Raw genomic sequence first — 25,636 nt, forward strand, 5'->3', positions numbered from 1 at the left:
TGTTGAAGTGACCCCTCCACCACCAGTGTTTACAATGATGTGATTTTGATCCGGTTTGAATGCATTTCCGATGGCTTTCAGCTACCCTACCAAACTCTACCTTTGTCCCAGACTGCTGAACCCCTTTGCAGATAACCCCATCTCATGTGGCCACTCGCCTGCACAATATCCAGCAGGAAGGTCTGGAAGAAAAACTCCAGGGCATTGCCTGTAATCTGGTAGGGAATGGTCCAGCAACAGAGCAAGCCTTTGTGCAGAGAGTAGCCCTGGCTTCTGCTGCAGCCGAAACTCCAGGAAACAATCCCACCTTAGAAATTATACACACCTCTGGCTGACAGCTAAACCAAAGCTGCTGCTCATCTCCAAGGATGATTTAAACCCCGAGTGATGTCATCCCCCATGACAAACATACCTATTCTTGGCTGGACATTGCTCCACCTGACACCCACAAGCAAGCTGGTCAGCTGGGCAGTGCTGTGGGGTGCTTCCCCAACTGCTGGAATCTCAGTGGTCAGGGTGCAGTGCTTCTTACACACAACCCTCCCTTGGGCTTAGCCTGGATCCTGAGGTCCTTCTTGGCAGCGTTCCATGTTCATGAGCCTTCAGGGTCTCTTGCAGAGCAGCTCTGAGGGACCAGGCACGCTGGCAGCCTCTTTTCCTGCTCTAACCCAGTGTTTGAGGGCGGTGAGGCACTGGCACAGGGAAGTTGTTGTTGCCCCATCCCTGGAATTGTTCAAGGCCAGGTTGGGTGGGGCTTGGCACAGTCTGGTGTGGAAGGTGCCCCTGCCCATGGCAGGGTGTTGGAATGAGATAAGCATTAAGGTCCCTTCCAAACCAAAGCTTTCTCTGATCCCACACCCACTCCTCCACCAGCCAGAGCTCCAAGGCAAAAGCTGATCAGTGAGCATCTGTGTCATTTGCTCCTCTTAGGCTTGTCTTGTCAACAGGGTCACATCTCTGGTGTTTGCCCTGATTCTCCTCAAGGCATATTTGCAGGAGATGAGAGGTTGCTAACGAATGAGACACAGACCTAACTGAGGCACAATGCTCTGCTGAGCTCTGACATTGTCCTTTCCTGTTCTATTGAACCACAATCCAGCAGTTCAAGTTCTGTAACGTTAAAAAGTACAAATTGCATCAGGCTTAATGTGACTGTAATGGAAGCAGCGAGGAGAGAGACTGCAAAGACCAGAGCCCGGGGGATTTCTATAGATCAGCAGGGGAAGCACAAGGAATGTTTCAGCATGCAGGAAAAGGGCTAATGGCAAAACCTCTCTTTTATTTGGCTGTGGTTAACTTCAGTAAACACCACGCCAATCCTCAAGTATCTGGCAAGTTCCCAGAAGCAACCACAGCACTGACTTCCCCTCAGCCCCAAACTGAATTTGCTGTCTAGTGTGAAACACCTCAGCATCGAACAAGACCAGAAGTATCCTGTGGGATACAGGGTGAGGCCACATTGAGAGCAGACAGCTTGTCTGGGCTCGGCTGGAGCAGCGTGTGACCTTGGTGACACTCGCTCTCCTATGAGCAGACCTGTCCCCAGGCCATTCTGTCAGGACAGTGCAGACCAGGGGTGACCTCCCCTCTCAGCACAGGCCACCTGGGATGATGCTCAGGGCTGACAGGCTCACGAGCACCTCAGGTTCTTGATCACACCACGTTTTGGCTTTCCCGATCCCCGAGCAGCTCCAGTGCAGCAGGTAGGCTCTGTCCTGCACTCAGAAAATCCACAGCACCTTCTGGAAAGATGCAAAAGGCTCCCTTGCCTTGTGGAGTACACGGCCACCCCAGGCACCAGGCATGGTCCAGAGATCGCTGTAAAAGGCTGGGAGCTCCTGCAGAAGAGCCCTGCAGAGAGTGAGGAGGGATGAACAACTGGGCACAGGGCTGCTGTGCAAGAGGCTGGGCTGAGGGACAGGTTGCAGCATCACATGGACAGCTGGGGAACCAGGAAACTGAATCAAGGAATGCTTCAAATTCCCACTTCCCTCATCTCTTTTAGGGTGAGGGGGCAGCCTGCCAGTTCTCTGGTTTGGTTGGGCTGGGGACAGCTCACTGTGCCACTAATATCAGTCGAGATGACAGCTACCCTTGAGGGATGACAGACCTTCACTGTAATGGTACTAGGGAGCAGTGTACAAAATCAGGGGCAGAATCCCAAAAAAGCAGCATTCCAGAAGGCACTGAATGAGTTTCCCTCATGCAGCAATTAGCAATAACTCCTCCACAGCCCATGCCATGGAAAAAGCACTGGCGCTGCTCTGCCCACCAGGCTGGAGGGCCCAGCTTCTCCCTGCACACCCAGGGGAGCAGAGTATCAGCCTGTTCCTGCCTCTCAGCTTCTGGTCCCAGTTTACTTTCCGCCTTTTACAACCCACAGCAAGAGTCAGATCCCTTGTATTCCAAACAGCAGGCATGCGATCTAAAAAGCCTTGTCCTGCGGGAATGGCTGAGGCATTAGGTTTGCACCACAGAGGAGCACTTACTCATACAACATCTTATTTCCACAGCAGTTGTGTTTCTAAAATTACAAAGGCATTTCTCAGGGCTGCACGGCTTTGCGGTAGCTTTTGTTCCCTTGATGCTCTCAGCAGGTAGGACAGCGCTCTGCACGGCTCTGCCCGTTTCACTTGAAAGTCAGCAACAACACCACAACGCAGAGCTTTGCTTTAACAATGTGTTCTCGAGCCTGAGTCATAAACACTTCAAACCACCCCCACAGCCTGCGGCTCGAGCCGGGCAGGCTCCGCGTGGGCGAGCGCACTCGCGAGGGTGAGCTGCACGTGTGAAATGCGCCTCTGCATGTGAGGAAGCAGCAGCCTGGGACACTGATCTTACCTCCCTGCAGACCACTCTCCTCTCTGGGAGGGCTCCTTGGGTTGACCTGTGCAGCTCAGCATCTTCGTGATGCCTGGAAGCGTGACGGCAGACACGGCCGCATCCTGCACGAGCCTTCCTTGTCCAGGGTGAGGAAGATCCTGCCTTGCACATCAAGTAGCGTGCTGCAAATGCAGCTTGGAGCTGGCTGGAGATTTGACAAGTGAAGGTACAGCATCTGGGAGGCCCCAGCGGGGGCTATGGAGGGGAAATGACCTGCCCTGCGGGAGGAGTGTGGCCAGACCCTGCCCACAGAGGCAGGAACCCTGTCAGGGCTCACAGTGCAGCACATGCTCGGGACAGTAGTTCCCAGGCTTTCTGCAGTCGAGTGGAGAAATCTACTGCTCTTCAAAGGTCAAGCTGTGTCCAGATAAAGAGATCTCAGGGATGTGGGGAAGAAGTCCTTTGCCTGAGCTCCAGAGCACTACTGGAGCACGCTGGAGCCAGCCCAGCACTCCTGCCTCAGCACCAGCAACCACCAGCTGCAAAGAACCATTGTGTGAAACCCAGAGCAGGCAGGCAGAGTGGCAGCAACAGGCAGGGAGAGGGCAGTAGGAACAGGCAGGTCTTTGCTGCAGATCACTTCCAACAAAAGACCTTCTCTCCCAAAGAAGACCTGGAACCCAGCTTGGGCTCCTCATTGACAGAATTACAGAATGGTTTGGGTTGGAAGGGACCTTAAAGCTCATCTTGTTCCAACCCCCTGCCACAGGCAGGGGCACCTTCCACTAGACCAGGTTGCTCCAAGCCCTGTCCAGCCTGGCCTTGGACACTTCCAGGGATGGGGCAGCCACAGCTTCTCTGGCTGCCAGAGACTCACCACTCTCACAGGGAAGAATTTCTTACAAATATCCCATCTGACTCTGCCCTCTGTCACTGTGAAGCCATTACCCCTTGTCCTGTCACTGCAGGCGCTTTTGCAAAGTCCCAGGACAAGGTCAGTGAGCATGGGGAGCATGGATACATCCATGTGGATACATGGATACATTTTTCCTTTATATTGGAAGATCTGCAATTTCCAGCCTCCTTCAGCCTGTGAGCTCCCAAGAGATCTCCCACAGCAGTGCAGACCTCACGCAGTGTTTTAACCTGGTGACAAGAAAAGTGCATTTCAGTTCCCTTTCACAGTCATTTTGTAACCCAGAGCACCCACCAGTCTCAGAATCACAAACCAAAAATTACTCCTTGATGAAGAGCGGTGGGAGCCCAGTTCCTTGGCACTGGCTGTGTGGGAGCAGCGGCGTTCCCAAGGCAGCCGTGCTCACAGCTCACAGCCAGCTCTGCTGCAAGTGCTGGGCAAAGCACAGCAGAGGGAGAAACTGGCTTCAGAGGACAGAAGGCACTGGAAAAGGCTGGCAGGGAGGGATGGCACCGCCACTGTGCCCGCTAGTAATCTGTTTGGCACATCTAATCCCATGGGGCAGCTCTTTAAAAGCAGATCCTGCCTCAGTCTCCAAGACTGGACTTCTCTGCAGCAGCCAAGGCAGAAGAACAGAGGCAAAACCCTCTCCCTGCTCCCAGTGGGAGCATTCAATCTGTGTTAGTGTCTGTGTACCACATCCTGTATCCAAGGGGAACTGAGCACCCTTCCTGCAAGGTTCATTGCAATGTGTCATCTTCAGCTCAGCCTTGCCTTGTCCAGTGGGGGTTAATCTAAACCACCTGAATTTCACAGGCTGAGTCAGAACTTGGTTAATAAGGCACAGCACAAGTGAGTCAGTGGCATCTCTCCTCACTGCTGTTTTACTGACATCCCAGATAACAAATATCACTCACGCTGGACCACAGCCAGTGCGGTGGGATCCAAATCCCCATCTCCCACCAGCATATCTTGGCATAATTCTCTGTAAGAAAGCAAAATACATTTCTCCCCATTCAAGAGAAAAGGGGAAACTCAAAAAGAAATATCAAATCCTGATTTTTATTTTTTTTCCTAGGCCATTTTGTACCCACTCACCACACAATTACATTTGGACAGACGCAAGGTACTTTGGAAATTGTACTCAGCACTTAATCCTCTGGCTCTTTGGCACTCACTTACTCCCCAGGTGCACAGAGCTGCATTTGCTGCTCACAGACTAGAAAGCAAAGAGCTGACCAGCAGTTACCTCTCCAAGCAGCTGAGTAGCTCTGGCTCCCTGGCTAAGTCAGTGCACAATTATCCCCAGCACAGGGAAGCTTTATTCCTGCCTGCTCAGCTCCTCCCAAATCCTCTGTCGTGCCCTCAGTGCCTCACAGGAGGCAGCTTCACCCGCTGGGGCTCGACAGGATGTCACGATTGCTAGAGCAGCATGGGGAGGTCATAGGCCACCCCTGCATGACAGCAGGGCTCAGCTTGGCGCTGGAAAGGCAGATTTTGGTGAAAAGCACCAGTCTCAGTGTTACTCACTGCTGTACACTGGGTGGCTTGCTGCAAGCAGTGAGTTCTCCAGTAACACTGTGTGCCAAGGCCTGAAATCTCACCAAGTGGCTGGAGTGAAAGGATGATGCCTCTTCCATCATTAACTGATGTTTTTCTATCAGTTGCTTAAAAATATGCTTTGAGAGAAAAGGGAAATACTCATCAACACAGCAGCCACGCCCTGTATTCTGTTGCAGATACTCAGCAAAATGTTCAGAGAAACAAAAGCTCTGCAGCTTAAGAAACAAGGTCCCGTTGGAATTACTCACTGCAAAGGAACTTCCCCAGAACCCTCTTCTCCACTGCAGAACCATAAGATCTTCCCTGTCCAGTCAGCCCAGGGCCCAAGAATGTGTGATACCAGCAGCTTCCACCCAAGCCATGCTGGCTGGACAGGGCTTTCTCAGGGCACTGTGACCTAGACATGGGCTGCTCAGGCAAGGAAACCCCACTGAAAACAAATAAAATAAAAAGAAGTCTAAAGGCAGCAAAAGAGGATAGGCTTTTTTGCCACAGAAGCAAGTGGCAGCATTTGGATGTGTTCCACCAACAAGTCCTCCAAAGGTTTACCTCTCCTTCACTGCTGTTGGCATGGCCAGAGGCTCTTGGGTTCCCCTTAGCACAGCTGCCTTCTCTTGGTGGAACAGGAGCCAGGACTTAACAGCCACCAAAATGGATGAAGCAGGAGAGAAGCTGTTGGCACTGTAGGCCTCATAAGCCATTAAAGAGTTAATTTAAGGAGGAGTCATGAAATGTACCTGAGTAAATAAGGACATCTGGAATCTATTCAGGAACTCCCAGCGCTGGGACTGACAGACTCAGTACAGACAAGACAGAACAGTAAATAAGATAAGCATTTAGGAATGTAGAAAATAAGTCACAAAATGATAAATTAGTAAATCAAGAGGTGCTTGACACCGGAGCTGTTCAGCTGTGAAAGATAAGGGCCTATGGCATCATTAGGATTGTACTACTCTCTGTACACCTGTGTAATTGGGAAACACGGGACTCGTTTGGAAAAACTGCTCACAGGTAACTAGAAAGGATTTCACCTCCCATTTCTGTGGAATCCTGCAGGATTCTGGCAGCCCCATCACCTGGCCTGCACCTGCAGTGAGCTGTTCCCTTGGTTAGACGGGGTGTTTGTTTAGCTGTCCATCAGTGCTGCCTTAGGAACCCACTCAGCACTCTGGAACCCATGGAAGTCCCCAGGTGATCCACAGTGACACACTCCACCAGCTCCCAGGGCCATCGTGCCAGCCATGTGTGGTCATGCCACGTGGCACAGCACGTGCACCACTTACCTGAGCAAGGAGGAGACTTGCAGCTGAACTCTCAGCAGACATCAAATAACTTTAGTCTTTTTTCCTTCCTGAGGTGAAATGAAACTGCCCAAAGCACACCATAAAGCTGGCAGAGCAGTGGTACCTCGTTCACAAGGACGAAGGTGAGGAGACCCAGCTGTGCAGGATTCAGTGACCGTGTGCCATGGCTGATTCTCCTCAGACCAGCCAGAGCAGCAATGTGTGCATTTGTGTACCTGTGCCTGCAGGACAGGTGCAGAAACACACAGCTCAGAGAAGTCTGCTCTGAGTCTCCCAGCATGAGAGGAGCTGTCAGGCTTTTCTTTCATGGGGATGCAGCTGGGATGCCAGGAAAGCACTCCTGGCAGCAGGTACAGCCGAGAAACGCGGGCTCCGGCTCCCAGCCCTGCCTGGAGTGGCTGTCAGACACCCTGCCTTGGAGGATGCCACGTTTACCACACAAGCACCAATGGAAACCCACAACCTGGTGAGAAAAGGAACTTCATTGCTTAATTAAATCTCTCATTTAAGAGTACCAGTCTCCATCTGGTTCACCAACAAGGCCATTCAGAAGCAGTAAGGGGCTGGCCCTCTCTTGCTTTCACAACCCAGCAATCCTTCACGCAGGTGCCTCGAGGAGCAAACTCCCGCACAGACAGCAGCTCCTGCCCAAGGATTAACACAGGTATCACAGCTCCTCCCCTCGTGGTGCTGGGCTTTGAAGAACCCCACAGCACCTTGTTTTACGTGACTGTGACACCAATCCCCTGAGCACATTTTCCAATCTAACTACAGATTCAGAAGGAACATCAATTCAAGGTGCTTTTTGTTGGTAACAAAGGATCTGTAAGGCAGTGCTGCTTTCAAAAGAAAACCTCCTGACTGAACTTCCAGAGAACATCCCAGGAGCAGACTGACATCCTTTTAATCACTCCTCTAAGTCAAGACACAGGGAGCTGAAGACCTGCCCAAGAAGCAGAAGGTCCCTTTTTCCTTCTGGAAGGATGTAGGGTTGTCCAACAATGAGATGCAAAGCCTAAATTAAATATAACTGATTATAACAAAAAGCAACAAGACAAGACAAAAAAAAGGCCTAAATTTCCAGTCATCCTCTAGTAGTGCTGTTGTGCCCACTGGGATTTCTTTCTCCATATGCTTTATGCTGCTTCCATTTATCTGCCAGCTGAGCTAGTTGAGTTTGTGGCCAAAACAAGCCAATCAAAACTTGATGCTTTGTGTTGTTAATTTTGTTTTACTTGAACAGGCAGCTAAAGGTACAGCTACACCTAGAAATGGGTGTTCCTACACCAGGATCACTGAAAAGCTTTGTGGCCCTGGGATAGCAGAACCTCCTGAGGTAAGCAGAGCACTGAGCCTGTAAGAAACACAGATCAGGAAACATCCCACAGCAAAAGCAGCATTACAGAGAGGGAAGCAAAGTTCCCAGGAAATGGTGTGAAATGCTATCAGAAAACACAGGAACTAAACCTCAGCAACGAGGACATGTGAAAAGAAAGAAGAGGAAACAAAGAACTGCATACGAAAGAAAAAAATCCCAAGAAGTCCTACAATTACCCAACTAAGGAAAACTGTTAAAATTCAGCATTTGGAGAAAACAGTGGGATACAGTGAAAGACATCAGCTCCAGATAGAACAGCGCAGTCCTGAAACTGGGCTGTATCTTACTCAGAAATTGAGAAGAAGTTGAGTTTTCATGTGAGATGTGGAGCACTGCTTTAACACTGGGGTGTGAAAGGCCAGGAAGACAGGCACAACCTCCTTGTGGGAGAATGATCAATGAAAAAAGGGAAATTTTGCAGGGAAACACTTCTCAGGCAAAGGAAAAAAAAAGACTTTTTTGTGAGCATAAATATCAGTTTTAGAAAAGCCCAATCTGGGCCTGTGACTTTGTTAGAACACAGAAATGGAATGGCAAAGGCAAGAGATTTTACTTGAGAGGAAGTCAAACTCACTAATCATCAAAAACTACAGGAGTGTCAGAAATAAGGGTTTCTCTACTGCAGGGGCACACCATCAAACAGAATCATGGAACCAAGGAGTGGTTTGGGTTGGAAGGGATGTTAAAGCTCATCTTGTTCCAATCCCCTGCCACAGGCAGGGACAGTTTTCACTAGATCAGGTTGCTCCAAGCCCTGTCCAACCTGACCTTGAAGTCTTCCAGGGATGGGACTGTGCAAGTGACATGGTGATTTTCTTCACAAAATCACGGTGTCTCTTTCCTTCACTCTTTTTTTTCCTGTTCTGGTGTATTATCCTTTCTCGTTAATTAGCTTATCATTTTTGCTTTAGAGCTTATTTTATTTTATAGCGAAACACTTCACCAGCTCACAGAAGGAGACAGTTTAATATAGGTGATTGCATGTATGTCACTTCCAGTTGGTTCCACGGGCTCTTTTGTCAGCTTTGGAAGAAGGCAGAACTACCTTGGTCACTGATCTCACCTCAGCACTCCGTCGGGCAGTGGGGCAGAGCTGAGCAGCTCACCAGGAGATGAGCACTGCTCATTACTTACAAAAACCAAGGAGAGAATCAGAGGCAGGAGGAGCCGGCAGCGGTGTCCCAGAGGTGCTCACGGACACACCGGAGCACAAGGTGCAGCTCCCAGCAGGAGTCGGCAGAGCTCCTCCAAGAAGCCTTCGAGGCAGAGCGGCTTTTCTGCAGCACTGCCACCCTCCGGCTCCAAGGAAAATTTCCTCTTTCAGGCAGAGAAAAGTCCCTGAGCCCCTGGGTTTATCCCCTTTCCCTCCCAGCGGCAAGGAGAGAACTGGCAACACAGCTGGATGTGAAACTTCCCATCGGTGAGCAGAATCTGCACAGCAAAACCTTGGGATCAGCAGCTGAAGGAGTTGCTGTCTGGCTGCCAACGCTCATTGAATTTGGAGGCACCAACACGGCCCCATCCAAGGACCACGGACACCAGCTGGGCACCACCTCGGTGCTCTGATGCCCCTGGCTAACAAAGGCAGAAGCAGGAGACAAGTAATTGCACCCTTTCTGTTAGATAAACTTTCTTTCTGGGTCTAGCGGTACATCCTGTCCAGCACTCTGGAAGATGTTGTCCCAAGTCCCCAAAATGGCACATGTGAAGATCAGGACACAAGAACTCCACAAGGCAGTTGTGACTCTATTTAGCTCCGAGGGAAATTCCCTTTCTCAGTTCTCTCTGCACTGTTCACACCGGTTACTCACTGGTCATAACATACACCAGCAAGTGATGCACAGGCAGGTGAACCCCAAGCTCTCCTGTCACAAAAATTAATCTTTAAAAATGCTGCTGAGAGGTTGAACCTCATTTAGCAGAAGACAGCTCAGCACAGGAAATCTGCTCGCAGAACAACCCAAAGAGGAGACACCCTCATGAATATGATCCAAAATCCGAGACCAGATGGCAGCTGTTATTAGAAAGGGTCAAACGCTGTTTTCCTGTTTGTGGGCTTTTAATGGCAATTTTCACAATAATTTACAAATTGGTTGTTACGCACACTCCATGTCCGTTTAGTAAAGAAAAATGGGAGTTAATTCAGCTCTCAGTTGAGAAACTGCTGTAAAAATGCCCTTGCTGAGGGCTTCTCTCTGCTCCCACTGGTTTGTGTTCTACAGGCAGCCAAGTGAGTTCCTCATGCTGAACCTGCCCAACCTGCCGGCCCTCCCCAGCCTGCTCCTGAGCTCCCTCCGCTCGCACCAAGGGCAGGACCTGGAAGTTTCCGAGCGCTGAGGGGGGTGGAGTGACGGTGCAGTGGCCACGGGGCTCATGTGTGTCCAAGGCAGGATAGGGAGAGAGTGTTCCCAAGGACCCCGCTCCCAGGGAGCCGGTGGCTGCAACCCACGACCCAGCACAGCTCTGGGCTCTGCTTGGAAGCCCTGAACAAAACCAGAAGCAGCTGAGGGGCAGTGCAAAGTGCCGTGGCACAATATTCCATGGCAACTATGCCAGCGCTGCCAGTGCCTCGTGTCTGGGCATAAGGAATTCACCCACAGGATTCTGTTCAAAGGAGGGAAAGAGATGGAGACCTGAGCCCAAAACAAACAGAACAGACCAACGCTGGAGAATTCCGGGAATTCAGCCATGTTAGTCCTCAGCACAGAAGAGGAAATACATCAAAGGGTACCACAGCCTTGAGTTTTTCCACCCAAGCTGTTGCAATCATCTCAGTAATTCACCTCTCAGGACAAAATTTGCTTTCCAGTAAGACAGACTCTGTTTGCCTTTTACTTCCAGTCACTTCAAGCTGATTCAGCTTTGCGCCTTCTTGGAAAGAAGTCAGCAGCAGGGTTTTTCTAAAAGAAATGCAATACAGCAATTTAAACCTGCAGCCAGTCTGGCCTGTCGGGAAAAACAAAGGCAGAGCAGGTGGGGACTGCAATGTATGCCCCAAGAGTTCTGCTGAGGGAAGGAAAGTCAGGGATTTCTCTCCAGAAAAGCATGGGAAGTGTTAAACCTTGCACCTCACACATGTCGGAGTTTTCCCCACACTGAGCTCTTTCACAAAGACTTCCCCCACAATGCTTTTACAGGAGTGTAACCATTAACCTGACAATCAGATCACCCATTCTCAGATAAGTTTATATTTAATGTGTGAAAAAAAAGGGAATACTTTGCAGCAGTCCCTGGAGGGAAGAGAAAGAATTGTGGTGAGCAGTCCACTGACAGAAACTGCTCCCTGGAGTTCCCTTCCCCCTTGCCTTCCTCCCCTCTCTGAGTGCAGTAACTCAATCCACAAGGTAACTGAACTCTCCTGAGGGAATCTGGGGCACAACAGGCTGCAGCTCCTTTCCAAACGAATTCATTTCGTTTATTTATTTTAAAGTCCACTGATCATCATCATCATCACAAAAAAACCCCATGGGAAATGCAACTAAAGAGAAAAAAAGTCCAACCAAGACCTAAGAACCCAGAGCTATGAGCAGATGTGGGCCTGTGTGGCACGGCGCCGGCGCACGCGCGGGAGGAAACGACCCCGTGCGCCGCGGTTGTGTGGCCAGAGCCGGGGTCCTTTATGTCAACCGCTGAACGATGACGGCGTTGAGCAGGTTGGCTTCCTTCAGGGTCTGGTTCTCATCAGTCAGCTCTTTATTGGGGAAGGTGGTCATGAGGACGAAACTGGTGGCAGCCATCGCTGGCCGAGCATCTACTATGAAGAGCCGGATGTCACGGATCCTGTCCAAAGGGATCAAACGCACAGGGTGATGCTGTTACTGCACAGCCTGGACAAATGACTGCTCTCCCCAGAGCGTGCAGCCCTGCAGTGCTGCATTTATATTGCAGCTCTCACCACAGGCCACAGCAGGCTATTCTGATTCAACCTGGTCCCATTTATTGGAATAGCAGCAGTTGCCTTCTGGGCTACAGACTCAGCTCAGTGTTCTCTGTCCATGTTGTCTCTGTTTCAGCTGTCAAACTGAAAGCCTCCAAACCCTTCACGATGAACAATTAACAAACTGACACTTGCTGAGCTCGTCACACACAGCAGAACCCAGAGGATTTCAGCTCCTGTGAGCAGCCACACAGTGACACAGGATCCATTTCCTGAACTCAATCACAGAGGTTTTTGTAACTTTTTGCCCTGAGCTTGACTCTTATAAAAACTGGAGGAATGAGTATAAATGATGAGATCAGGAAAGTGAGAAGGATTTCAAGAGAGCAGTGGAATGAAGCATATCTAAGCCAACTTTGCTCGTTGAAAGAAACAGAATTGTGGTAAGAGCATCCCTTAATGCTTCATTCAGCCCAGGGAACAGCCCCACAGAAAAGTCTAAACTGCATCAGAATAACTGAACCAGGTTCCTAATTATCTGCCAGTTTCCAAAGCCTTTGGAAGAGATTCAGTTTTTTATAGGAGATATCAAGGAAAGTTCTGCTGGTAACACTTACGCTCCAAGATGTCAGATCACTGGCTATGATCTGTCCCAATTTGGAAAGCAAATCCTACCCAACAGTTAGCAACTGCCTTAAAAACACTCACAACAATTTCATTCCCTTTCACCCATGCAGAAGGATCCCCAGAGCTCCCTCTGGCATGCTATCCAGGATTTTAACACCTGCTCCACCTCTGCCCTGGCTTGCAGTGCCATTTAGGCCTTGCCTGTGTTCCCTGTTGCGCTCATACCTGTGACTGTGGTTGAACTTCTGGACCAGGCGCCCACCGTCAGCGAGCCGGATCTGGATGTTGGTGACGGGCTCCGACTCATCGATCACAATGGCAGAACTGGCTTTGGCTTCGTTCTCTGCCTGCTGGGCTGGCGAGCTGGTGCCCATCACCTGGGGCGCGGTGCTGCCAACAGGGAGACGCAAGGTGAGCTGTTAGAAACCAAACTCACCTGGCTGCAGGGCACCAGGATCAGGCAGCGAGCTCACCGCCTGCCAGGCCCAACTACCAGAGCTCCTCCACACGAGACACCACGCAAGCTGGAAGTGAGAATTTTTGAGTCAGCCAGTTAGTAGGAGCTTGTCTAGAAATTCACCTCTACCATCCCCTTTGGTACCACGGGTCCTCACACCCACAAGGTAACGGGAAAGTGTGACTTGGAAACACTGCTCCTACGCAACATACCGTGGAGGTTCCAAACCAGGGATCTGCCTCCTGCTAGGGGGAAGCTGGGCCACCTCACAGTACACGTCAGTGAGCCTTGTTTCCTTAGAGGAACACCTCCCATCCCACAGGCACCCAGTGCCTTTCTTTCAGAAGGATGAATCAGAAGAAGGCTCCACCTCACAAGGCTCAAGTGACTCTCTCATATTACACGTAGTAAACCAGTGTCACCATTTTCTCACCTGCCCAGCTTTTGTCCTTCTCCAGTAAAAGCTCTGAAGACACTTTTAGGTTTCACATAATCCTCATCACGGTGATCTTCCATGTCCAGGTTCACCTGTCCGCCCCGTGCTAACCTGCGCAGCTCAGCCGGGACTTCCCTGCAAAGAGAGTGTCCTAAGGCAGCTGCCTGAAGCAGCAAGGCAGGAATGTGTGGACAAAAAGCCCAAGACCTCTGGAATTTCAGGAATCACAGAGAGCCTTTGCTTAACTGACAGGGTAGTTGCACACCTCCCCACTAACAGACACAAAGGTTACTTCTCCCTGGCCCTCACCTGCAGTGACACAATGCATCAGAAATTCTCAACCCAAATATGAATATGTTTGTTTACTTCAAACTCTCAAGGCTCCACAAAGACCAAACCCACTCCCTGTTTACCTGAACCAAATGTTCAATATTAAGAGTAACTAATTTCTTGCAAGAAAGCTCAGGTGAAATGTGCCACGGATTCAGAGACCTGGATTCCACAAACACTTGTGTTTCAGAGAACAGCTGTTGCTTTTCTCCCCTCTCACTGCGTACCCTCTGCGGATATCATCGAGGAACTGGGCATTGGACGGATCCTGGTAGCTCCTCAGCTCTCCACTATCCAGACTAAATCCACTCTTCCAGAGCTTCAGTACAACATGCACCTGCAGCAGCCCCAAAAGAACAATCAGCCTCACTGAGCATCTTGATGACAAAAAAACCAGACACGAAGTGAAAAGTTCCTGATGGGTAGAGGAGCTTCAAGGTGCAGAAAACCTTCCAGCCAGGTTTCTCTGGGCTAAGGGAAAAACCCAAAGCATTGGCTTTTATGTAATGGTCAGATGTCAATTCCTAGAAGGTGGCACCACAGTCCCCTTTTGGATAAACATGGCTGAAGAGCCAAGAATGTGCTGGGTGAGGAGCCTAAACCAGGCTCCCATCATGGCCATGACCTTGTTTGGTCACAAATCAAGCACAAGGGAATCTTGCACTGATGCTGTCGGCTCCAATCTATGGATATATATTGGATATATGTAACAATGGATAAAGAAGAGTTAATTTCCCAATGCTCTTTGCACACTATTTTTCCCAATCTGCACTTGTAAGAAAGGCTCAGATTCTTAATTAAAAGATCACCAGAAAACTGCTTACCTAAGACCTAATCATCTATTATTTTCTACTCAGAAATCCCACAGGAAGCAGGATTTACCATATTTCTGTCCTTGTGAATTTCTATCAAGCTTTGTGACTCTTGGGGCTGGCAAGCTCAGTAGCTGGAGCAGAGAAATCCCTGGGGTGACAGCTACAAACCCGAGCAGAGATACTCACATCCTGAGAAGAGTTCGGTCTCCTCTCTCCTGCCACGTAAGCCGACTCCTCCTCTGGAGTAGCCCCAAGGCGATACCCTCCCCCTGCAAAAGGCTGTGAGAGGGAGGCAGGCACAGGGTTACAGAACTACACAGACCCAACAGAGCTGCTTCCCTGTCCTCAGCACCCCTGTGGGTGAACAGGGGCTTCATGGCATCAGCAACATCTACTGCCCTGCAGGCAGTGACAGCTTCAGCAAGTTAATGTGTGGCACAACAGAGCAGCTTTTCTTGCTGCTGTGACACACAAAATGGAGCTGCACTAAGAGAGGAGTCCAGACTTAGCTGCTGATTCCAGGACTCCTCAGTACCAAACAGCTGGCACGGTGGAGCCTTAACTGAAAAGGGGAACAGAAGGAAGAACTCGTCCCTCCTCACCTTTGGTTTGCTTGTCTCACCACCGCTCTTGGCCGTCCGATCGACCGCCACTGCACCGTGTTCCTTGGCTCCCTTGAACAGATCCTCCACCAGCTCATTGGGGCTCTTCTTCCTCGGAGGACCCACGATCTGCTGGCCACTTCTCTCTGAGCCGCCGGCATAAAACCTGACAGAAAGCACGCGGCTCCTGGTCAGCCCTGCCCGCTGCCTCTGCAGGACCCAGCGGGTGGGACCACAGCTCACTTGTGCAGCTCAGTGAAACCCCTTGGATCTACAAGCACTGGCTACCACCAGTGTGTCTCCCACTGCAGCCACGTGCAAGCTCCTGTACTGCAGAGACTTTCTTTTTATGTCAATTGCTGTAAATTACCCGTGGATCAATGGCAATAAAGTGGTAACAATGCTTAGACCTGGGAAGAAGAACAGCCCTGAGGGACAAGCCCAGTTTTAAACACCGCTACCAGCTCGATTACCCAGCTGAGCAAGGCTTCCAGCAAATTTCTGACCTGTCAGAGCAACATCCAGCCGGAATTCTGAGGGAAGGCACATGTTCATGCCACACAAAGGATGGATCTCAACTGGAAGCAATGGATGCGCAGTCAGTGAAGTGCAATTAAGCACTTCTGGAAGATTGGGTTTATTAGCTTCCAGATGGCTTGTAACACACAGAGTGAGCTCCCAGCTGCCTGCAGACCACGGCCCATCCAGGCTGAGCCACCCCTTCAGATACATCAGTTCCATTCCATTTATCTTGCCTGTCAACCTTAAGGGTATCTAACTACTTAGAGCTGACATTGTAGGAGACTGTCCTACTAATACTCTCTGTTCCCCCTGGAAAGGGGCCCTACATTTTTATTTCTGCCTCCACACTCCATAACTTTACCCTTAAGCAACACTTAAAAAAAAAAAAAGAACCCAAAACCAAAACCCCGACCAAAATAAACCCACAAAACCGCAAGCAGTAAGAAAACCAATCCCTGCATAATTCCCACATTTCTGTTCCCTATGGACACAAATGAGGATCTGGGCTGTTTTCTATTCTTACCTCAGGGCTTCCACATCCCACTTTAGGCTTTCTCTCAGTGCTGAGAGCTGGTGCTTACACAGCTGAGCACGTGCTTGTGCACAGGCTTTGCACTGACAAACCTGCTCTGTCAAACCTCAGATGGTTCATTACACGAATTTCATAGCCATGGAAACCCGTTTTTCAAACAAGCTGTACACAAGCAGCAAGTCCTCCCAAAAGCAGAGGGACAAACACCCAGCATTTGAGCCTTCAGCTGCTAACTTACCGCTGTCCCTCCTCCTCTTCATCATCCTCCTCCTGCGCATGCACAAGGTCTCTGAACGAGGTTACTCGATGGTCACTGCAAAAATCCAGCAAGAAGGATGTCAGCCTGGAGACACATTCCCAGCTGGAACATTCCCCACTGACACAGGCTCCTTCTGCAAGGTGGGCTCTGTTCACCAACTGACCCGAGAGCACTCTTCCTTCAAGATACAGCCAGTAACTCCTCTTTAGAACTTGGCAGCATTCCCTTACCTCAAAGGGACTTGGTAAGGTAAAGTTTGCTTTTTTGTTTCGTAAAATGCTCGGCTTGATCAGCTCAGGTGTCACACAAAATGAGAAAATATTCTTCCTGCAGAGATACGATCTGCTCAAATGAAAGATCACCAACAGACTGTTTTTAATGTCAAAAGATAAATCAAGCTTTTCCTGAGCAATGAGGCAAGTTTTCCTAGCTGATCTCTGGCTTACTTGTGCAATAACACCCACGCTTGTGATGTACAAACACTCAGATTTTCACAATTTCTAAAGAGCCACACAACGTCAAGCAAACCTAAACACAGAGCTATGTCTCCTGAAAACTAACATAGTCAGTGCTTTAGAAAGTTTGTTTTGTCAAGTTTCCAGCACGGAGCTGAAGCTCCCTCCTCACCTGGCTCCAGTGCCTCTGGATATGGAGCTGGGTGTGGGCTGGGGAAGGGTCAGGATGTCCTCATCACCCCCGTCCTCATAGAAACTGGCGAGTGCAATCTGGAAAGGAAAACCACCAAAGCTCCTCAGGAAAAACACAAACAACCCAACTGAAGCATCTGTCACGCTGGACCTCCTAAGGCACCTCACACTAAAGACACTTCATGTCATTCCCCCTGCTGCAGGTCCTGGCAAAGACAAGGCCTCAGGAGGTTGTGCTATTTGGCTGTGTCATGGCAGGACACTCACTGCTGCAGGGATGTCACCCTCCCTGTCAGGGAATGTCAGGGCCCTTCTTCTGCAGCACTTACGCAGGGGTTATGCCAAAATTACTGTTCTGAAACAGCAGCTTTTGTGCCATCCATGAGCAGACTCGGAGTTTAACACAGCCAGTTTGAGGAGAAGCAGGGACAGGAGCAGGTCAGAATGGCGGCTGACTCCCCCTCAGCTTGTTTGCTGACAGCGCCAACAGCAGAGCACTGACAACCTGACCAGCATTCCAGGAAAACCTACACAACCCCGGCAAACTCCAGACCCACCGTCCCTCAGCTCGCGCTAGAAAGTGAACGAGAGAACCAGGAGGGGCCTCAGTCCCAACCAGCCCACGGCCCCGCCGCAAGGGCTGAGCCCGGCGACGGACGGGGGCGAGGCCTGAGCCTGCGGACACCGACCTCCGGCCCAGAGCTGCCCCCCGCCAGCGCCACGGCCTCCTAAGCCGCGGCCCCGCCGATCCCCGCGCCGGGCCGCGGAAGGCGGAAGGCAGAAGGCAGCGGCGGAGGTACCTGGAGGTCCCAGCCGGCTGACTCGAGGAAGAATCGCGCTCGCTCCTCCTCGGCGCCGGTCACGGCCACGAACTCCCTGAGCGCCTCCTCCCTGTCCGCCATCTTGCCGCGGTGCAGCACGCAAACCCCGCCGGGCCGCCCCGCACCGCCCCCGCGTGCGCCGCCAAACCCGCCCGGCCGGAAACACCCGGGGCGGCGCGCGGCGCCCGGCCCGCGCACAGCGGCCCCTGTCAGCCGGGAGGTGCCACTGCACCGGAGTGAGGGCCGGACACCGGACACCGGGCACCGGGCACCGGACACCACCGGGCACCACCGGGCACCACCGGGCACCGGACACCACCGGCAACCACCGGACACCGGGCACCGGACACTGGGCACTGGGCACCGGACACTGGGCACCGGACACCGGGCACCACCGGGCACCGGACACCGGGAACCGGGCACCACCGGCAACCACCGGACACCGGGCACCACCGGGCACCACCAGGCACCGGGCACTGGACACCGGGCACCGGACACCGGGCACCGGGATGGGCAGCACCGAGCCCCAGTGTGCGGCACTGAGTCCCGGGGATGGACAGCGCCAAGCCCCAGAGCAGGGCGGGTGTAAGGCCACAGGCAGGGGCTGTGTGACACGGAGCAGCGCACAGCAGCCTCTGCATTTGTTTATTTCCACGTTCACATGACAGTGCTGGCGGTGGCCAAGCCCTGGGACCCGGCTCGAGGAGGCAGGGACTGAGACGGAGCAGGATAGGGCAACAGCTCCTGTGCTCTTCTCTTCATGCGTTTGAAGAGGAAGAAGAGGAGACCACCGAGGAGCCCCTTCTCCAGGAGGATACAAACCCACAGGAGGCCAAGGCTGGACAGAAGGCTCGCACCTGCAATGGGACAGAGGACGTGAGCGACCAGGGCTCAGGGACAGGCATCCCAACCCACAGCAGGGAGCCTTTCCTGGGACTTTGAGCTTCCTCAGCGAGTGACACCACACAGCTGCCCTGGCAGGCACCCCGTCCCAGCAGCTCTGACACACCCTTATCCATCTGGGACCCCTTACTCAGTCCCCCCTGGGCCGGGTTGGAGATCCACAGGACAGCTGAGTAGTTGACAGGGGCCTGGGCATTGTGCACCACCACGCAGGTGATTGTGGACCCATTTTTCTCCTCTGTTGCTTGCACCTCCACCTGGCATTTCAGCTCAAACAAGCCCCGGGGCAGCTCCAATGGCCGAAAGATGTTCTCCTCCTTTATCTTAATCCCATTCTCCAGCCAGGACACAGACATCTTTGCTGGGTAAAACTCCTTCATGTGGCAGATGAAGGTCACGGTCTTGTTCACCTCGACGGGGCTCGGCTCAGCACGCACTTCGACACTGGGGGGAACTGGGAAGAGAGGCAGAGCTTGGTGTTTGGCATCTCCAGCTCTGCTGCCCACAGGGAGCCCTGTCCCTGCCCCAGGATCCCCTGTCCTCCTCCCAGGGCCCCCAGCCCCACAGGAGAGGGACACCCCAGTGCGAGTCCCCCAGCCCTCACCTCGCAGGGTCCTGCTGAGCTGGTACGTCCCACGCAGCGGGGCCGGCAGCGTGGAGTGCTGCACCTCACAGATGAGCTGCGAGCGGACGTCATCCTCCTGCAGGGTCACCATCACTGTGCTGGACACTCTGTAGGATTTCACCGGCTCTTCGGTGACCTGAGGTGGCTGAGCCGTCATGGGGTCCTTGTTCTTGAACCATTTCACCCCAATTTCTTTGGGAAGGAACCCTCCAGTCGTGCAGGTGAAAGGCACCGACTGCCTCGGCATCGCTCTCTGCTCAGGCCCGGACACGAGCAGGGGGCTGGGTTTGGCTGTGGGGAGAAGCACGGGGCCATCAGACCAGGCTCTGCCCCCTGCCCAGCCCTGGCCCTGCCAGGAGCAGGGTCTCCTACAAGGGCACAGTGATGGCCCACGGGATCCTCTCCTGGAGCCGCTCCCAAGCCCTTCCACATCCCTGCCCAGCCTGAGCAGACCCCGCTGGGCTGGTTCCCAGCAGCAGCTGCTCCGGGAGCCCCACTCACCTTGCACAGACACCTCTGTGCCATTTCCATGCTGAAGCACCTCCTCCACACCAGTGACTGTCGTGGCAAACTTCACGCAGTAGTAGGTGCCCATGTCCTCAGGCTCAACGTTCCTGATGTGGATGCTGAAGTCTGTGTTGGACCCAACCACTGCTCTCGTCACACGGGGTAAGGAGTCCCCTGTCTGGCCATAGACGGTCTTGTTCCCACTGCCCAAGCCCTTCAGCCACATCAGAGGACCCAGTTCAGCCAGTCCGGATATGGTGCAGTTCAGGGTGAGCGTCTCTCCCGCTGTCACCAGCACCTTGTCCTGGGGCTGCTGCAGCTTGAAGTTCTGATCCAGCTCGGCACCCACACCTAGGCACAGCAACAGGAAGATTTGCAATTGACAAGGGGCCCCAGGGCTGGGGCACAGCATGAGGCATCATTAGACCCTAGCTCTGAGCCTGGAGCAGGGAACAGAGAGATATTCCTGTCACTTGACCCCCAGGCTGCTGGGGACTGCAGGATGAGGAGGGCCCAGACTCTTGCTGGAGTAAACTGAACTCCTCATCTGGAGATAAAAGCAAGCTGGAAGGGAGGCATCGAGAGGAGATCCCTGGATAGCCACAGGCACAGGGAAGGACTGCCAGGCCAGCAGCGTGGGGAAGTGTGCATGGGGCTGTGTGATGGGGCTGTGCAGGCCCCACTTACCCGGGTCTCTGCAGAGCAGGAGCAGCATCAGGCACATGAGGCAGTTCCTGCATCACTGGAGCCATGGGTATTCCCACGTCTTGCTCCCTGCTGGCTGGGCTTTGCTCCGCTGGATTCAGCTCCGTTGGACTCTGCTGGACTGGGCTCAGATGACTCAGCTGGACTGGGCCTAGCTTAGCGGCGTGCTTGGGCTCTCACCCAGCAAAGGGGAAGGAAAGGGGCCACTACCAGCCCAGTTCCCCCATGCAATCACATCCCATTTGCTTCTCAATGTCCACATCCTCTCCTGTCACAAGGCTGGTCCATAATGACGATGTCCACCCCACTTTCCCCTCAGATGTGTGCCCCGGCCACGGCCACGGCCACCGGCGCTGAGCAGTCAGCGAGAGGGGCCCCCAATCCGGCACACTCGCCCACACGTGGCCAGCCTGTGGCTCAGCACCCTGAGGTGCCAGGGGGACGCCCAGCCCTTGCCAGCAGGATCGGGGTGCAGGATAGTGTCTCTCATGGGTCGGTGATGCAGAGCAGGGCTCGGGATACACCGAGCGTCCCACATCCCGAAGCCCCGGTGCTCCTGCCCCTCACCGAACCGGGGAGGACGCAGAGCCGCTCCCCGTCCCGAGCCCAGAGCAGCCCCTCAGCGGCCCGGGAGCGATGCCAGCGGGGTCTCGGCAGGGTGATGCCCGCCGGGGGGTGACGCCCGGCGGCTCTGCCGCCCCCCGCCCGTCCCGGGCAGACACCAAAGCGTTAACCACCCGCTCGCCTCCATTTCCTGTCCTGCTTCCCCTTTTCCTTCCCGAAGTTTGGGCAGAACCGATGGCCGCGGCAGCAGCTCCGCGGCGAAGCGCCGTGCAGCGGCAGCTTTTGGGTGAGTCGGAAGTGGGGCCCCCCAGAGCCTCTCGGAGCTCCCCTGCCCCGTCTGCCACTGGTCATTAATGCGAGTGGACGGCAAAGATAAACACCGCTGGGGGGGGGCCCAGGATGGTCCTTCCCCGACCACCTTTTGGTGCAGATGCAGAGCATCCCTGGCACCGGGATAGGCAGAGCCGAGTCGAGCTCCACCGAGCCGCTGCCGAACGTATCGGGGGCTTTGGGCAGGAGAGGTTTGGAAACTGGAGGGGTTTTGGGAGGCAGGAGGGGTTTTGGGACACAGAGGGGTTGGGAAGCTGCGCTGGTCTACAGGGCTGCACATCCCTGCCCAGAACACTGACTCCTGGAAGGCTCCTGGCAGGCTCCTGGCTGTGAACCCCAATTCCTCGCAGAGCCCCAGTGATCCTGGCTGGTGTGGAACAGAGCCAGGGTGTTAATGTTTAACAGCACTCGGGAGTTTTTCCTGCCAGGAGTTTCCCTTGGCTCCCTCTGCACCTCTCTGGCCTCCAGGCAGCTGCTGCACCTCCTGCAAATGACAGAACAGGATGTGGATTTATCAAATCGTAGAATCACAGAACTGTTTGGGTTGCAAAAGCCCTCTGAGATCCTCGTGTCCAATCATTAACCCAGCACTGCCAAGGCCACCACTAAGCCAGGTCCCCAAGTGCCACATCTACATGTCATTTAAATCCCTCCAGGGGTGGTGATTCCACCACTGCTCTGGGCAGCCTGCTCGTTTTTGAGATTTGCCCCTTGTTCATTTTGAATCGGGTTTCCTCCCTCCTGGTGCCTGCAGGTTGTCTCTGCCACATCCCAGGGTATCCCTCAGCTGCGAATTGGGGGATACTGGGGCTTCTCTGCCTGTGAGGCAGCCCTTGCCTCGCCCCATCGCTCATCCCTGAACCCTCCTGTCTCTGCCCAGGTGTGGATGCCAAGGCGGCTCAGGGCTTTGAGCTGCAGCAGCCCCAGAAGAAGGTGGCAGTGGCAGTGGGGGAGATGCTCACCCTGAACTGCACCACGTCTGGATTCGCTGCCCCTGGTCCTGTGAGGTGGCTGAAGGGCTTGGGCAGTGGGAACAAGACCGTCTATGACCAGAGAGGGGACTCCTTACCCCGTGTGACGAGAGCAGTGGTTGGGTCCGACACAGACTTCACCATTCACATCAGGAACTTTGAGCCCAATGATGTTGGCACCTATTATTGCGTGAAGTTCACCAAGGAGAGCAATGGAAAAGAGGAGATGTTTCGGCATGGAAGTGGCACAGAGGTATCTGTGCGTGGTGAGTGCAGCCCAGCGGGACACTGCTCCCAGGGACCCCATCCCACAGCTCCCACCCTGCCCACAGCAAGGTCCTGCTCTGCCCCACACCCACCACCCTCTGCTCTGCCTCTGTCTCCACAGAGACAGCCCTGGTTCCTGGTGTGGTGGCTGCAGCTGTGGTGCTCTGCTTCCTCCTCCTTGGCCTCTTTGTTGCCCTTTGCATGTACAGGAGGAAGCGCCAAGGCAGGGCAGGCAGCCCATGCCCAGCCGGGACAGTGGCCGTGGGCAGCTTCTCGTCAGTCCCTCTGCAGTGCTGTGCAGGGACCCCTGGCACCCCCAGGTTTGTACTCAACACCTCTTCCTTCTGCACCCTTAAATGAGTAAACTGTCTTATCCACCTGCTTTATCTTGGCTTCCTTTCCTGTCTGGAGCAGAAATTTGCCACAGAAAAAGTCCTTTACTCACAGGTTCACAGTTCTGTTCCTTCTCTCTGCATTTCATGGAAGCACATGGCAGGGAGCTCCCTGCAGCCCCTCACCATGGGTCTGAGCCCAGCCCAGACATGCAGACAGCACTTGGTCCCTACTCTCTGCCTTCAACAGGGATATCCTGCTGAAATTCGGGAGGGGAATTGAGGGCTGTGCTGGGGGGGGGGGCGCAACTCGGCTTCCTTTAGTTCTAATGGCCATCCTTATCCTTCCCCCCACAGTGAAGTCCTGGATAGAGAGAGCTCCTACCTGCCCAGCCAGGTAAGAGTGAGCTGTGAGTTTGGGGGAACACATCCCATGCTGATGCCCCAGCTTGCAGGAGCTCTGCAAGACTCTGGGGCCAGGTGGGACATTGGGTGGGCAGCAGCTGCCTGCATGTGGTCTCTGCACCATAGCACAGGGCCACCTCTGCAGCTGTGGCATCACCAGCCTGGCTTGAACCTGGTTCTTAGGATTGTCCTGTGCAGGGCCAGGAGGTGGTCTCGGTGATCCTCATGGGTCACTTCCAACTCAGGACGTTCTATGGTTTAGGGTTGTTTTTGCAAGCTTTTCCTTGCGGCAGCATTCCCCATTTGTGTGCACTTTTGCAGCAGAGCAGCAAGGAGGAGAACGACATCCACTACGCCGACCTGCAGCCCCTGCCCCCGGCCCCGCGGCACAGCAGGAGCTCGGGCACAGCCCCCACTGAGTATGCCAGCCTCAGGGTAGCTGCCAAGTGACGCGTGGCACTGCTGCCTGCGTGGCCAGGCCGTGTCGAGGAGGAAGCAGGGATGTTTCTGCAGGGCACAATAAAGAAGAAGTGGAGCTGTTTGCATGGCACACCCCGGTCTCAGCTCAGCTCGCCATGCCCCCAGCTCAGGAGAGCCCTCCCAGGATCTGGAAGCCCTCTCGACCACAGGATCAGACCACGAGGCCAAGCACCTCCGCCTTGTGCAAGCTGTTTGGTGCTGATGACACCAGGAGGACCTCACACACACCTGTGTCCACCAGCATGGGCCTCCACTGGCCCTTTCCCGGCTAACAGGTCCATAATTTGTGTTACCTTGTCACCACCCTCATTAAAGCCAGCAAAGAGCCATGCTGTCCAGTCCTGCTGTGCTCAGAGCAAGAGCAATAGTGCCTGTCCCACAGGGTCCTGGGGGGATGTGTGCCCCCCACAGCCCCCCTGTGCTACTGCTGAGCCCCCTAGGCAGCTCCCACCTCCCACCTGCCCCAGGCAGCTGCCCCAGCCAGGGAATCTGCTCAGTCCCATGAAACTTGTATCTCCTGGCAAGGCAGGGGGAAGGTCTCAGGAACAGCCCCTGGTGCTGCTGCCCCAGGCTGAGGCCCAGCCCTCGCCCACCTTTCCCTGCCCTCCTCAAGGGGCTTGTGATGCTGTTAAGGCCAGGGCAGATGGTGCCAGCTGGCCCTTCTGCCCCTTCCCCTGGTCCGTGCACATCTCCAGCTCCAGTCCCAGCCAGTCTGTGCACATCTGCTTCATGCACATCTGCTCCTGCACATCTGCCCCACGCACATTCCCTGCTTTGTGCCCACGTGTTCGGTGCCCACCTCCAAGGGGAGCAGGCCAGTGGCAGGAAGCCAGAGGGCAGAGGTGGCGCTGGCAGGAAGCTGCGGATCACGCTCCACACTGGGCACTGCTGCAGCCCCCAGCAACACCCGGCCACCACATACAGCCCCCCAACCACCCATCTCCCCAGCTGTAGCAGCTGAGCTCCCACCACGTGTGGCCCCAGCAGCCCCCTTGGCAGGAGGAACTGAGGCCAAAACAGGCTTTCCAGGCAGAGGAACCTGCTGCCAGCACCGCTGCCTGTGACCTTGAAAGCTGATACAGTCGCCAGTTTTCAGCTTTATCTACTTTTTTTTCTGTGAGATAAGAAAAGAGAAGTGAAACAAGACAGTGTGACCCAGGGGAGTGGGGCTGGCAGGGAGATCCTTGAGGGGACAGAATTGTCACGGGGGGGAGAAATGCCACTACGGAAATTCATTTGCACAACTGAGTAAGAGTCCCCTGCTCTGGGGATGTGAAGTGGGGACAGTTTGGGGTCAGTTCTTTCTCAGGGGCAGCTTGGGAACACTCAGCACCCTGTGGGCGTGGTGGTGGTTGTCAGTTTGCCAGGTCAGAGGTCTAGCACCTGGTCTCAGCCTGGCTCCCTCAGTGGGGGGCTGTGGGGTAGGGGTGCTGGGATGAAGCCCCTCCCAGCATCGCTTCCCAAGTGGAGCCATGGATCATTTCCCAGCTGAGGCAGTGGCTGCTCTGAGCAGGACTTGGGTTGCCCGGACTCTGAGCAGGACAAAACCAAAACTGGCAGAAAATCTCACATCAAGGCTGTGACCACGAGTATGTAAAATACGTGGGTGGGACCAAAACCGGGGATAGACCTCGAGGA

At 53.7% G+C, this 25,636-nt stretch overlaps 3 protein-coding genes across 7 annotated transcripts; 1 reads left to right on the forward strand and 2 right to left on the reverse strand.

Annotated features, from left to right (window-relative positions):
- Positions 1-10,024: 10,024 nt before the first annotated feature.
- NSFL1C (NSFL1 cofactor) lies at positions 10,025-18,027 on the reverse strand. Its single transcript, XM_048322042.1, has 9 exons — positions 17,889-18,027; positions 17,069-17,166; positions 16,421-16,495; positions 15,129-15,294; positions 14,713-14,805; positions 13,939-14,048; positions 13,379-13,516; positions 12,714-12,878; positions 10,025-11,764 (listed from the first exon to the last, which is right to left on the reverse strand). Exons 1-9 carry the CDS (start codon positions 17,988-17,990, stop codon positions 11,602-11,604), a joined length of 1,110 nt encoding a protein of 369 aa, XP_048177999.1. The 5' UTR covers positions 17,991-18,027; the 3' UTR covers positions 10,025-11,601.
- A 466-nt stretch (positions 18,028-18,493) lies between these two features.
- On the reverse strand, positions 18,494-20,768 carry LOC125334832 (signal-regulatory protein beta-1-like). Of its 2 annotated transcripts, none has more exons than XM_048322029.1 (5): positions 20,632-20,768; positions 19,939-20,295; positions 19,417-19,728; positions 18,943-19,266; positions 18,494-18,766 (listed from the first exon to the last, which is right to left on the reverse strand). In XM_048322029.1, the coding sequence occupies exons 1-5, from the start codon at positions 20,666-20,668 to the stop codon at positions 18,567-18,569; spliced, it is 1,230 nt and encodes a 409-aa protein (XP_048177986.1). In that variant the 5' UTR covers positions 20,669-20,768; the 3' UTR covers positions 18,494-18,566. The 2 variants fall into 2 exon arrangements, with proteins under 2 accessions (XP_048177986.1, XP_048177985.1); XM_048322028.1 differs by having other exon boundaries at positions 18,919-19,266.
- A 289-nt stretch (positions 20,769-21,057) lies between these two features.
- On the forward strand, positions 21,058-24,325 carry LOC125334836 (signal-regulatory protein beta-1-like). Of its 4 annotated transcripts, none has more exons than XM_048322037.1 (5): positions 21,058-21,499; positions 22,424-22,780; positions 22,903-23,101; positions 23,471-23,510; positions 23,843-24,325. In XM_048322037.1, exons 1-5 carry the CDS (start codon positions 21,286-21,288, stop codon positions 23,966-23,968), a joined length of 936 nt encoding a protein of 311 aa, XP_048177994.1. In that variant the 5' UTR covers positions 21,058-21,285; the 3' UTR covers positions 23,969-24,325. The 4 variants fall into 4 exon arrangements, with proteins under 4 accessions (XP_048177994.1, XP_048177995.1, XP_048177996.1 ...); XM_048322038.1 differs by having other exon boundaries at positions 22,424-22,767; positions 23,840-24,325; XM_048322039.1 differs by having other exon boundaries at positions 22,424-22,767.
- Positions 24,326-25,636: the final 1,311 nt, after the last annotated feature.

Source organism: Corvus hawaiiensis, chromosome 17 (genome assembly GCF_020740725.1).
Source record: "Corvus hawaiiensis isolate bCorHaw1 chromosome 17, bCorHaw1.pri.cur, whole genome shotgun sequence".
Taxonomy (NCBI): Eukaryota; Metazoa; Chordata; class Aves; order Passeriformes; family Corvidae; genus Corvus; species Corvus hawaiiensis.